The following is a 13,758-nucleotide window of genomic DNA, read 5'->3' on the forward strand; positions in this document are numbered from 1 at the left end:
TGAAGTCCAGGGGACAGCCTGGAAGCCACCCTCTGACCCTCCCCTTCTCTCCATCTCCTCGCCCACTTCCTTCCTGCCCCTGCACTGGGGCAGTGGCCTCCACGCTGGCCTCCTTTCCCTCGGCCTCCCGCTGCTGCAGACAGGGCTGTCTAAAACACAACAGAGCCACGTTACCGCTCTGCTTCCATGTCTTCGACATTTCCTCCAGCCACCTCCCCATCCGGCCTCCACTGCCTGGCAGTTCGGTCCCTCTCCCACCTGCCACCCCACCTGCCATCCCACCTGCCATCCCGCCTGCCCTGCAGGTGTCTCTCCCGGCACAGCCATCCTTTCCGTCTGCCCTGGTCGACCCTGTTCAAGACTCACCCCACCGTCACCCCTGGGAAGCTTTCCCATCTCCGGGCAGAGTGACTCTCCTGTCTTCACACGCAAACACAGCTGGACCAAGTCTCCAGCGCTGCCCAGGGCACAGAGGGGAGCCCTGACTTCCCTCTTAGAACACCCCCTGACACCCACGCCCAGGGGGGAGCCCCTCAGGGAAGGAAGCCTCTCCTAATCACCGTATGTCCTCTAGCCCCAGCCCTGACATAGGGCAGAGGCTCAAAAGGATCCCTAAAAGAATGAAAATGGACAGCCCACCCAGAAAACCGGGACTGCACGGTAACAGTGGTATTAACAAATACCGATGACATCTACTCCGTGTCGCACAGTGTTAACAGCTCGCTAATATTATCCCTGCCTTACGGGTGAGGCTGAGCCCGCGAGAGGTTAAGTAGCTTAGATTCACATGGCTGGAAGGTAGACCAGTGCCCAAAGCCCGCACCCTGACGGAATGTGACAGCGGCCTGGCCTGAACTGAGATGCTGGGGGGAGGTGGACACACGGGGGGCCAAAGGAGGTCAGGGCTGGCTGGAGCCACAGGGCCTTTGTGGCCGGGAAGGGCCTGCAGCGTGGGCCAACAAGACGAAGGAGCCAGGGATGGGGACAGGGTACTGGTGGGGTGTCCCGTTTGCGAGCTCGGCCCCCTGCCCCTGCCCTACCCACCTGGGGGCCGCGGAGGATGGCGGAGGGGTGCCTGGCAGGAAACCCACGTGAAGCCATGGAGATGCGCGATTTGCGGCGTGGTTGCTGGCAGCCTCTCTCGGCCCTAAAACCTCAGCTCCTGCTACCATCTGCCCTTCTGTCACAGCCAGGGCAGCTGGCCTGTGGGGCCCACCTGGGGCTCCCAGCGGTGCCCCCCACCGCCCTGCAGATTACAAACCTACTTCTAATTATGGCTCCGGCCAGGCACTGCGCCAGTCCCTGAACCGGGGCCACCCCAGATTTAGACAGCCGGACACAGCCTCGGATTTGAGGTCTCTCCAAAGTCAAATTTCTGAAACTCCAATCTGATCATCCACCCCTGACCCAGACCCTGGAAGAACCCGGAGGCACTAAGGCCACTTTAGAGCCAGATGGACCTGGGTTCATGTCCCAGCTCCTCCACTCTCTGTGGGACCCTGGACAACTCCCTTCACCTCTCCGGCTCTCAAGGCTGTTTCCAGGATGAAAGAGAACGCGAACCACGAAGGCAGACCGCACCGATCACTTCTCCATCCCCTCCGTCCACAGAAAAGTCACTAGTGGCTGCGGGAGAAAGTCTGGCCACGGCAGCAGGGGGACCCATGCTTGGAAAAGTACCAGGCAGAGGAGAGGGGTCAGAGGTGCATTCCTAGGCGGGAGAGCCGCGGGGATGCCAACAAGGGTCACGGAGCAGGTGGCCTGAAGAAGGATGCCAAGAGGCACCATGCTGGTCTTTCCGCATTATCTCCAGTTCTCAAAACAGCCCCACACATAGGGGTCACGATCCCCATTTAACAGAAAAGGAGACGGGTCCATCCATCGTAATAAGCACTTTTGAAATAACCTAGGCTTTCATTGCTTACAGTAAGGCCTCAGCCCTTTCCAGACCCCATGGCCGATGCGGGGAGTGAGAAATCAAAACCAGCTAACTGCAAGGAGGGGAGGGTGTCTCTGCCCATCCACGACTCGTCTGGGCCAGCCAGCCGGTCTCAGCGGCCGAGCCGTCCATAGGGTCACCATCTGGCCCCGGGCCAGCCCTCACCCTCACCCACCCTGCCCTTGCTGTGCCTTCTCCCCACACAGCCACATGTCACCCCCTGAAAAACGCCCGTCCCCATCCCTCGGTCTGCGCTTAGGCCTCAGGCTGGGCAGATACTCGTAAATGCCGGTTGCACGGTGAATGGATAGGCAGGGGGGTGGAGGAAAGGTGGGTGAACAGATGGATGGACAAGCGGACGCATGTGTATCGGATGGGTGCGTAGGTGGGTCGAGGGGGAGCCAGATGTTCGGAGGGCTGGCTGAGCAATACACGGCTGGCCGGTGGGCTGAGCGGGGCTTTAGATGGGTGTGCGGTCAAATGTGCAGGTGGGTGGCTGCGTGGATTGGGAGAGGGAAGGATGAGCCAAAGATGGAGCTCCCGGAGACAGACCTTAGCTCACCGTGGGAGAGAGAACTCAGCCAGCGCCTTGTCGGGCCAGAGTGGGCTCGCCTAGGAGGCAGTGGGGGCCCAGCTCTCGGTGGGGCGGCTCTAGTCACACAAGCACTAAATGCGCCCCTCCTCCCCCCTCTTGGTTCTTGTGTTCTATGAATCGGCCCTCTAATTAACCTGCCTACCCTGTCCAGGTGTGTTACCGGTCTTAGATGGGGATCTTCCTGGGGACAGTGGCCACCCGAGGCCGCTGGGCAATCAACACCGGCTTCTGGAGGAAGCTGGCCATCTTCTCTGAGTTTCGTGCCACAGCAGGTGAGACATGGGTGAGACTCAAGGTCTTAGGTCTACAGGGAGCCCAGAGGTTCCCACAGCTATCCTTTGGGCTACGGCTGCCAGGAGGCTTACTCTCCTCTCGCGTCCCTGGTATACACGCGTCTGGATTCTGAGCGGCTTTGCTCGCGGTCCCCGAGAGCAGGCAACTCTGAACAGCAGGCCCCTCAGCAGGGACCCCAGGGGCGGTGGGTTGGTGGTCCTAAGGTATGTCTCCGGGGGTGGGGGCCTCCACGGATCAGAAGATGCTGGGAGTGGGGGAACAGCATAGAGCAGAAGGGTACAAAGAGCCCCAAGTCTCACCGGGGGACAGCTCCACTCAGGGTCCACTGGAGAGGGAGCAGCCGGGTCCACAGCACGTTCAAGTACGGACCGTGGCACCGGCCAGCTCCTGCTCTGTGCAGGGAGGAGGCGAGCAGGAGCCTCAGTCTGACAGGCCGGCAGAGGAGCAGTCGGCGTCCCAGACGGAGCCGGCGAGGCGAGAAGAGGAGATGCGCCACGCCAGCCCAGCGGCGGCCCTGGGGCCCAGTCCGGGCCTGGCTTTTAAAGGGGCTGAATCACACCTGAACCAGGTTCTCGGCTTCTCCCTCAGAAAACTTCTCTGCTGAGGGCAGCGAGACAGAAGGGCCGGGGGAGAAGAGGAGGGAGGCAGTCAAGGGTCCACCAGCAGGAGCAGGCCTGAGGCGCATTCCTTGGACTCGTCTGCCCGGTGCTGGCACACGTCACCGTGTGGACGCCAGGCGCATCTCCCGACTCCTCGCCCAGCCCTGCTCCCGCCTGTCTGCCCCAGCCAGCAAATTCTCCAAATTCTCTCCTGCTCTCACACCCTACTTCCTGTGGGCTCTCGTGTCCAAACCCAGCCTCTTCTGCACTCTGTGCCTCCAGCATTCCTCGCCTGGACAGCTCTCTCTCCCCGTCCATCTCCCTTCAGTCCTCTTGCTCCTCAGGCCGCCTGCGGCGTCTCTAACCCCCAGGCCTGCTCTTGCCTCTGCCCGGGTCAGCCATCTGCAGACACCTGCGGGAGCAGCCGGTTCCCACGTCATTCCACGCTCCACCTCCATGTCCCCCTGTGATAGAAGAGGCCTCCCCCGGTCATTCTAGGGGTAAAAATCTTCCTTTGGGGGATGCCTGGCCTGGGTGGCTCAGTGGTTTAAGTGTCTGCCTTTGGCTCAGGTCATGATCGCGGGGTCCTGGGATTGAGTCCCTGTGTCGGGCCCCCTGCTCGGCGGGGAGTCTGCTTCTCCCTCTCCCTCTGCCCCTCTACCCTGTACTCTCTCTTGCGCTCACTCACTCTCTCTCAAATAAATAAATAAAATCTTTTTTAAAAAAAAATCTCCCTTTGGTTTCGTCTCAGTACTTTTGTTTCTTTCTCGTACTTCACATCTGAGAGCCGTTTTTATGCCTTTGCCTGTCTCTTTTCCAGCTCCAGGCCACCCCGGTTTCCCAGTGCCTGGAAGAGTTCTGGCATACAGTAGGCATGCAAGATGTTACTGGAGAGAAAAACAAATTTTTAATCCTGGAAACATATATTAAGACAACCCCCTACCCGCACAAGGTATTTCCATTAAGACGACGCTATAGAACTTTCAGGGCCTTCACCCAATCTGTGCGCGCAAGGAGACAGCAGTTAACACACTCGTGACAGGCATTCTGTTTCCAGGTCAGCAGGCATTTCCCCCCATCCCTCCCTGCCCGGCTGGCCCAGCTCTAACCGTCATTCCAGGCCGTGCCTCAGCCTCCCCTTCTGCACCGGTGGGACTGCTTGGGGCCTGGGGCGGAGCTCACTGCCGGCTGGGGTGCCACAGGACCTACTGCGGCAGGAGGCAGAGGAGTCCCCCTCCTTTACACATGTACTCCAGGGTCCGGCAGGCACCTCGCCCGCCTAGTCTGTGAGATGGCCCCGGAACACGGGTGCTCCGGCCAGCTGCAAGTTGCACGGGGTGGGTCACCAGCCCCAAATCTGCACTGTCCTCCAAGGCAGGGCTGCTGACCAGTGCAGATGGCCGTGGAGCCCTCCGGGCCAGAGGAGGAGGAGTCCTTTCTCAACCATCCGCCCCCCCACCCACCAGGTTCCCTGGGCTCGCCTCTCAGCCCCCCATCCCGGGGAGGCGTGCAGGGACCCTTGGCCACAAGCAAAGTGCTGCTCCCCTGGCCCAGCTTCCACCACCCCACCTCCTTTCTCCTTCTTTGCCTCTTTGGTTCTCTCCCTGGAGCTGGGGAACGTTCCTGGGGCTCAGAGTTGGGGCCAGGTCTGACAGCCATCCTGCCCAGGCTGGTCAATCGGAGCCCCATGGCAACCCCCTGTGAAAGGGGGTGAGTCCCACTCCACAGGGTGGAGGCCCAGCACCCACGGAGACCTCAGATTCTCCAGCCACTGAACTACTCCGAGGGCACGTCTTGCTGTTTGGAAGGCCTGATTCTATTCCCCCGTTCGGCACCTGACCACATCTGCCCGCAACCAAGTCCTCCACTACCTGGAGCTTTCTTTTTCTCTAGAACCCAGCATCTGGGGAAGGAAGCTATAACCCAGAGACGTGCACCCCACGGATGCAGGCCACTTCAAGAACGTCTCCCAAGATGGACCAGTCCCTGTGGGCTGTCTTCACCTGCCCCCTCCTCCCAGCACAGCCAAACTGTGGTGTGGGCAGGTCAGAGGCCAGAGGGTGTGCACCCCAGCTAGGGCTTGCCCCCCTCCCCCCATCCCCAGAGCTCAGTTCCTCGCACTCACCCCTTATGCCTGAGGGACCACAGTCTCTAGGGAGCACCCAGCAGGAGCAGAAGCACAGGAAAGAGAAGGTCTCTCTGGCCCACTCCTGTCCCACTCCCTGCTCACGGGCCACAGGCACCCCCACCTTTTCTTTGAAGCTCAGAAGACCGAGGCCTTCCTTCTGTTCTGTTAGCTCTGTCACCTGGAGAGTGTCCCCGTTAGGGTGGGGGCACATAGAGGGGGCCTGTTCACCAATAAAGTCTTGATCTCACCACCCAGGAGTGACTTGCTGGGGCTTCGCAGGCCTTCTGGGCCCCTGCCAATTCTGCCCGCCACCCCTGCCCAAGTCCAGACCCTCTTCCTCTCTGACTGCATGTCACAATCTCCTGCTAGAGCCAGCCTCTGTCCTCAGACACACGTCCAGTCCTGCTGCCCGGCTTTTCTCACCGTCCCACAGAGAATGGCTGAGCCTTTCCCAATCTAGCTCCTCTCTTCCTGTCCCTTCCCTACTTCCCAAGCTCTAGCCGCAAATATGGGGGACATGGTTGCTTCTTCCCCAGCAGCCAATCCCCTCTCCTGGGCAGACTGCAGTTTTAGTTCAGCATTTCCCTACCCTTGACAGCCCACAAATCTGCGGTGGACCCCCGACTCCCACCCAGGGCTGGCTCCTGGGGAGTCTCGTCCTGCCCCAGCCCTCCAACCCCTCCACCAGTTCAGAGAACCAGGCAGCACCAGCTTCTCTCTCGTGGCAGTCGTGAGTGTAGGGGAGACCTGGGGACTGAGGGAGCCCCGTCAGGACCCTTACTTCATCTCCTGCCCAATACGAACAAGGAGGCACTGTGCTGGTGGCCTCTGGCCATAATCGGGGCAGCTGCAAAGAAGGGACAATTATAGACTAGTCCTAGTTGGCTAAAGCTGAGTTACCCCCCCCAAACACTGAACAACGCCCTTTTGGATGTCGGAGTGGCCCTCCGTTCCCCGCGGGAAGGACAGGCCCACGGCTCAGAGGAACCGGTGCTGTGTCAACAGACAGCAGAGATGCCGCTCAACTAGCTTGTTTCCAATCTTTCTAGCAAGAAGGATGGTCTTCAAACTGGAAAAAGGACAAGAATGTATGACAGGGAACGTGGCCCAGCTCCGGCTGCTTTCAAGGTCTTCCGTCCTCAGACGGCTGAAAGGTTTGCAAGAGGTACTGGCCCATCTGAGCCGGACGAGGAGGGTGGGCTGAGAGCAGCACCCCAGACTAGTCCCAGACTCGACACCAACCGCAGAGAACCCCAGGCCCAGAACAACCTCGCAAAGGCGCTCGCGGGTGTTTCGAAGACAACCCTAACAAGAGCAGCCGCAGCCCTAACGGTGTGCCTGCAACAGACCCCGGACTAAGCGCGTCCCGTACAGGAGCTCGTTCAAGCCCCACGATAACCCAGGGGAATGGGGACTATTATCATCCCCACTTTATGGATGAGTAAACAGAGGCTGAGAAAGGTTAGAAACAAAAGAAAAGCAAGACATAAGAAGCCAACATCGCTTCAGACCATGGTTCCGTGTACTTCTCATGGTCTGTCTGCTCCCACATGTTAGGGACTTTCGGGATTTGGACAGTGGTGTTTCCCTTCACCTTTGCATTCTTTAAGAGGTCAGTCTTTGTGTCTCGATTTCAGGTACTCAAGATTTTATCACATTTTCTTGTCTTCTCTTTTCTACTATGATTCCTAAGCTGATAAATCAGGGGGATACATGTCAGAGACCAACCTTATATATACATAATGTCATTACTAATTCAAGTGCATACTTTATTCTGACTTCCTTAGTTTCTACCTAATGTCCTATCCTTGTTCCAGGATCCCATCTACATTACATTTAGTTCCGTCTCTTTAGGCTCTGCGGCTGTGACAGTTTCTCAGACTTTCCTTGACAAATTTGACCTTGACAAATTCGAGGAATACTAATCAGGTGTTTTACAGAATATCCCTCAGCTGGGGTTTGTCTGATACTTTCCTCGTGACTAGACTGGGGTTATGGGTTTGGGGAGGGAGACCACAGAGCTAAAGTGCCACTTATGACATCCCATCAAGGGTACACACTGTCTTCCTGACTTATCACTGTTGATGTCGACTTTGATCATGTGGCTGAGACAGTGCTTCTCAGGCTTCTCTGCTGGAAAGTCACTCCTCCCCCCTTTCCATACTGTGCTCTTTAGACGGCAGTCACTATGCACATTTGACACTTCACTTACGGGGTGGGGAGTTATGCTCGACCTCCTTGATGGGGAATTATCTACATAATGATTTCTTCTGCATGGAAATTCCCCTAGTATTTATCTATTCATTCATTCATTCATTCATTCATTCAACCATTTACTTATATTAGTATGGCCTCATGGTTATTTATTTTATTCTTTGCAACCTAGTATATTTTGATGTGTGCAAAGGATTCTGGCACCCCTGGTGTTCTGGGGGGTAGTTGGTAAAATGTGGGTAACCAGCTCTGAGAGGTTCCCTGAAGCCCATATCTAACGAACAACAGTTATCCACCCTCCAGCACCAGTGGGTTGGGGAATCAGGGTCTCCACCTGATTTTTGAACAAATGAAACAGAAACTGTCCAAGCACATAGAACTTTGAAGGGATGCCTACCTGGGGAGAAATGACTTTCCTCCATTGTAGTGAGTAGGGGAGCAAAATGTTTGTGGGTCCCAGTTGACAACACAGTGTGAGTAGAACGGCCCCTACTAGGCCCTGTCCGTGGTCCTGCCCTGTGTTTACAATTAGCCTGAGATTCAGACATAAGGCACCTGCTTCTCCAACCTGCAGACAGCACAGCATTTGAGAGTGTCAGAGGTAGGATTTTAAGGTCTCTCTACTGTCTATTACGATGGGATGAAATGAACAAGATGAAATTTAATAGGAATAAGGGCCAAGTAACAGGTTTTGATTCAAGAAATCACTGACAGACAAGAGGCCTGATCTTTTCAACAAGTCAAGATTATTTCTAAAAAATTTTTAAAAAAGGAATTGCATTAGAGTAGAGAGACCTAAGGGTCACAACAACTGATCCATCATACAGTTCTAGAGAGGAAACTGGTTTAAACAGACCAGTAAAAATCGACATTTTGGGGCCAGACAAGGAAATGTGAATAAGGCGTGCATATTAAATGAGATGAAAATTTACTGAAGCAGAAAGTGCTGATCATTTACTGGAAAAAAAATCAGGTTACAAAACAGTATGCACAGCATGATCTCATTTTATGAGGGAAATCTGCATATACGCATAGAAACAGGGCTGGAAAGATGTGACCAAGGTGTCACAGCCAAGCTGCCTGGGAGATGGGAACGCAATACTTTTATGCTTGCTTGCCCATATTTCTAATTTCCTACAGTGCATATAAACTGCTTCTGTAATAAGATTATTCTGAAAAAGAAGGAAATCGCTGACCCTTCTCCAGGATTGAGGGGAATCCTGGTTTGGCAGAGATTTCTAAGAAAGATCCCTGGGGGCTTGGGGGGGCCAGGAAGTCAATATGAATGGACAGTGTGGTCCACCAAGCAGAAGGCAGCCTCACCCTGAACCACCTGCATTTGTGTCTGATGCTGGGGTCGGAGCAGTCCTGGGGGTCTCCTGACCCAAGGGCCTCCGTGTTATTACCTCGAAAACTGAGTCACGCATGTGTCGATGGCAGCTCCAGGGCCATAAGCTACAGATTTAGCCCCTGCAGGGTCATATGGAAATGGCTGGTGCTTCAGGAACAGGGGGTATTCGACCTGGAGGAGTAGAGGTGGGAAGGAGTGGATGGGAGGGAGTGAAGAGGGCAGGAGAGCTCTTTTCAAATATTTAAAGGCTGCCACGGAGAAGAGAGACCCACGTGAGTCCCTGTGCAGAACCGCAATGACTATGTGACAAGTGGGTTTGGCTCTATGAGTGCAGGAGGGAGAAGGTTCCGACAATAGCAGCTGTCCAGCTCGGGGGGTAAGGTGGTGATGCCTGCTGGGGGCTCAGGTGGCCTCCTGTGCAGATCGCCAGGAGGACTGCTTTGCTGTACTGGAACTCCAGGTTCCAGCAGAGCCAGGCAGATGCTTCGCCCCATGTGCTGTGTCCTGAGAGGGGTGCTGGGGCTCCCCCCATGCTGGCCTCAGAGGGAGCCACTTCTGAGGGTGAGGAGCTTGGCTGGCTTTTGGGGAAGGAGAAGGGTCATGATGGCTGCAGGAAATGTGGGCTCCAACAGGAACCACAGCACTGAACTTGCAGGGATGGGGTACCTGGGTTCTCAAACTTGATACCTGCCTCATCCTCTTCCACCTTCTGCCCCCAAATCCTGGCCATGCCCGGTGCTGTGGAGAGATGATTATCCATCATCTCCCCTTTGCCAGGTGACAGAGACGCATGGGTCCAACCTAACCACGTCCTGGCTTCTCCCATAGACTAGGCCTGAGGTGCCCCAAGAACAGAATGCCAGCCAGTGGCCCACCTGAGGCCCTCGGCCCCCATGCTCCCCATGCAGAGCCTGACGCCTTAAGTGACCTTGGAAACTCACTAGGCAGGGCTTCTGTTTCTAGGAGAAAACCCTAAGCATGTCAGAGTGGGCAGTGACAGGAGGTTGGGTGCCCTGCCCTCCCTCCCAGACACAGTCACCAGTCCCTGTACCCATGGCATGAGAGGACACTGGTCGAGGGGGCATTTATTGATAGTTCTCTGCCCACGCCGCTGGCAACACCCACCCTCTGATTCTTGCCCTGCTAACAACCAACAGAACTCCTGCTTTCCCCAAATAGACGCGGGCCTACCCCAGGAGACACTCTGCTCCGCTGCCCTCTGCAAGCTTGGCTCCGGCGGGCCTGCCGCAGCTAACACAGCCAGCTGCCAGCCGGGCCTGCCCACCGGAGCCCGAATGAGGGGTCACCAGTTGTCATCCTCCTTCTGTGTGCAGGGTGGGTGCAGTCAGGCTACAGAGCGCCCCTTGTTGGCCCCTCCACCCCCTGTTTGAGGCCCAATGGGGCGCACGCCCCCCCCCCCCCCCCCCCGCCAGTCCTGGAATTCCGTTCCTACAGACCCGGGCGGCCTGGTCTCCGCAGGGGAGGGAGGGCGGTCGGGCGTCCCGAGGCCGGGTTCTGACAGCTCCTGCCCCCCAAACATCGGGTGGGTTCTCACCCCCATCCGAGGGACCCGCACTGCGGGGGAGGGAAGGTGGGCAGGGAAGCCACCCTGGGCGTGCCGCGTGACGCTCGCCGCCGCGGCCGCTGTGGGGGAAAGCGGGGGTCCGACCGGGCCGCGGAGCCCGGGGTGGGGGGAGGGGGCCCGGGGGTAGGGGCGCCCGCTCGGGCCAGGGGTTAGGGGGGCTGGCGCCGGCGGGGCCCCTGCCGGGCGGGTGGAGGGCAGGGACGCTGGCGGGGCCCGGGGACGCGGCGCCCTTACCTCCTCGCCCTGGCCGAAGCGCAGCCCCAGCGCCGCGACGCGCTCCACGCGCAGGAAGCCGTCGGGGTCGCGGCCGCACACCTCGAACACCTCGCGCAGGCGGCGCACGGAGCGCAGCAGAGCCGCGGGGGCGCCCGCCCAGCCCGCGCCGCCCGCCATCCGGCCGGCCCCGCGGCTAGCCCGAGCCCCGCGCCGCCCGCCGCTGCCGCCGCAGTCCGCCCCGCGCCGCCACCGCCATCGCCGCCGCGCGCCCTCCGGGCCGCCCGCCCGCCCGGCCGCCCGCGCGCCTCTGCGACGCGCAGCCTCCGCCCGCCGGCGGCCGAGCCGTGTCAGTGGCGGCGCCGCAGCCCCGCGCTCCGGGCGGGCGGGCGGGGAGGGGCGGCGGCGGCGCGGAGGCTGCAGACAAAAGGAGCCGCGCTCCCCCGGGTCGGGCCGCCCCCGCCGACTCGGTTTCCCTCTGTCCCCCGAAAACCGGACGGGGGCGCGCGGCCGGTGCCCGGAAACTCCCCGCCGCCCGAAGGCCCCGCCCTCCCGGGAGAATGCAGAGGTGAAGCCCGGGTCCCGCGGCTTCTCCTCCGCCCTCCGCGCCCCCACCCGCCCATCCCCGCGCCCCGCGCCCCGGCTGGCTGCCCAGCGGGCCCGAGCGCTCTGGAGGTGCTAGGCGTTTCCTACGTGAGCGTTCGATTGTTACATTCATCCGGGAGGAAGCGGAGACCCAGAGAGGTTGAACTGCTTACCCTAGGCCACACAGCTTGTGGGAGGCAGGGCTAGGATTGCTGTCCAGTCCAGATCTGGATGCACCTAGACTCCCTGCTCCTAACCTCTGAGCTGCCTCGCAGAGAACAGACTCCAGGCTTTGGGCCGCACAGTCGTCCCCAGCAGCACTTCTCAGGCCAGGTCAATGCTGGGGAAGGGCACAGAGAGGAGGAGCAGGAAACAGAGCTCTGGCCCGAAAAGGCCCCCAGGGACAGGGGAGGTAAAGAGAGGACCGGGGCAGGCAGGAGGAAGGGAAAACAAGGCAGCTAGGTTGGCTGCTTGCAGGGCCCAGGGACACCGAAGACCTTAGGAAGCTTCCCTCCCTTCCCCACTCTCACTCCTCTCTGGCAGCCCTGGCCCCCTGGCCCCCCAAGCTCAGAGGCCAGGCCAGAATCTCATCCCTGGGGCGGGCAGCAGCCTGCAGGCCTGGACCTTAGCCTCCTCCCTGCAGTGCTGCTCAGCTGAACCTCCACGGGAGGGCCGGGGGGGGGGGGGTGGTGCTCATACTGGCCCCAGCCCTACCTGGGGGCCCCCACAGGGTCGGGCCTCCTCTCCCCGCTCTGCCTCCTTGTCAGCAGGCCAAGCCCCCAGGGCACCAGTAGCCTCCAACCCAAATGCAGGCCTTGGCTGGGTCCTCTCCCACTTATGCTGCCCAGCTCAGTTCAGAGGTCTCCTCCTCCAGGAAACCCTCCCTGATGGCACTCCATCTTTCTTGTTAGTCTGAGTTCTGGTACCTTCCTCCAGATGCCGACTTAGTTTTATCATTTTCTGGTGGGGGGTGCATCTCCCCCACCATGCTGGGAAACCCTCCAGGACAGCATGTGTCTTCCTCACCTTCTTGTCCCTGAACTCCAGCCAAGGGTGGGTCCCGAAGAAGCCCCAGCCCCATTACCTGCAGGAGCCAAGAGCAGTGTGGGGACCCAGGCAGGGAGTGTGAGGCAGGCTGCGACCTGGTTTAGGGCACGGGCTGTGTGGCCGCTCCTCCCCGGCCTCTGGTCTTCCTGCTCAGCTCTGAGTGGGCCCGCCATGTGGCTTCTCTGATAGTGGCCCACACTCTCCCTTCTGTCCAGCCCCAGTTCTCGGGATAAATGTGGCCTTTATCTGCCCTTTCCCCCCTGGATACTCGGATTCCTCCAGAAGCACCTCCTGAGAAGAGAGGCTTGTGAGTTTGAGGATTGGAGAGTCCAAGATGTGGGAAAGCAGGAGAGGGGAGGTCATGGGGTAGGGCTGGAGGTTGGGGGAGGGGGTGGGCTCTGGGAAGAGTGTGGGCTTCTCTGCTAGTGGGACGCTCCGCAGCAAGATACTCTGAGTCTCGGTTTCCACATCTGTACAATGGGGGGGATGACAGTAACTCCCATAGAGGCTGGCCGAAGATGAGAGCTAACGTGTGCATATCGCTTCCCCCGCCACTTGCCCTATGAAGTGGAAAAGGAAGTAGAGGAAGAGAATCAGGGAGGTCTAGGGGTTTGGGGATGGGGGGAGGCTGGCTGCTGGAGGTCCAGTGTGGCAGGGAGGTAGGCCGTGGAGGCTGGGGCTGCTGCCTTCCCCTGGAACCTTCTTATGAATCCTTCCAAGTCAGGTCCTGCCAGTTCTCTCTCACCCAAGAGGCTCACACAGAAAGGAGATAAGCAAGAGCTGCAGAAATGGCTGTCAGCGCTCTCTGGCATCACGTCCCCTCACTGGGGGACCAGGGAGCTGGGACACCTCACCCAGCTCAGCTGGCCGAGGCCGGGGGCGGGGGGCTCAGATCTGAGCATGAACACATCCCAGGTGAACCAAGCCCAAAGCCCACAATCAGATCTGTGGTTCTTCTCCCAAAGACAGGGTCACATCAGATTCCAAAGTTCCTTCCTCAGGGGAGCCCTCCCTGACCCCTGACTCTCCTCAACCAGGTCCGTGGCTGCAGTTTTGGCTCTGTTGGGTGATAGTTTGATGGGTGCCTGCCTCCCCTCCCAAGATGTGACCTGGGGACTGGGGCTGTCGCTCAGCATAGTGTCACCGGGGCCAGCAAGACATTGCAGGCGCACTCTCTGTGTTGTCACATTCTTTCTGTCGAGTGCCTC

At 58.9% G+C, this 13,758-nt stretch overlaps 1 protein-coding gene across 2 annotated transcripts in view; it reads right to left on the bottom strand.

Annotated features, from left to right (window-relative positions):
• RAB11FIP4 (RAB11 family interacting protein 4) overlaps nt 1–11,098 on the bottom strand; it is a 114,473-nt gene extending 103,375 nt beyond the window's left edge. Inside the window, exon 1 of one of the 2 annotated variants that reach the window (XM_057318141.1) lies at nt 10,940–11,098. In XM_057318141.1, the coding sequence (XP_057174124.1) occupies nt 10,940–11,098 (159 nt within the window). Of the gene's footprint in view, nt 1–1,517; nt 1,596–10,939 lie in introns of those variants that run through there. The other variant, XM_057318142.1, reaches the window with a different exon arrangement.
• Nucleotides 11,099–13,758: the final 2,660 nt, after the last annotated feature.

The sequence above is a fragment of the Ursus arctos genome, unplaced genomic scaffold (genome assembly GCF_023065955.2).
Source record: "Ursus arctos isolate Adak ecotype North America unplaced genomic scaffold, UrsArc2.0 scaffold_24, whole genome shotgun sequence".
Lineage (NCBI taxonomy): Eukaryota > Metazoa > Chordata > Mammalia > Carnivora > Ursidae > Ursus > Ursus arctos.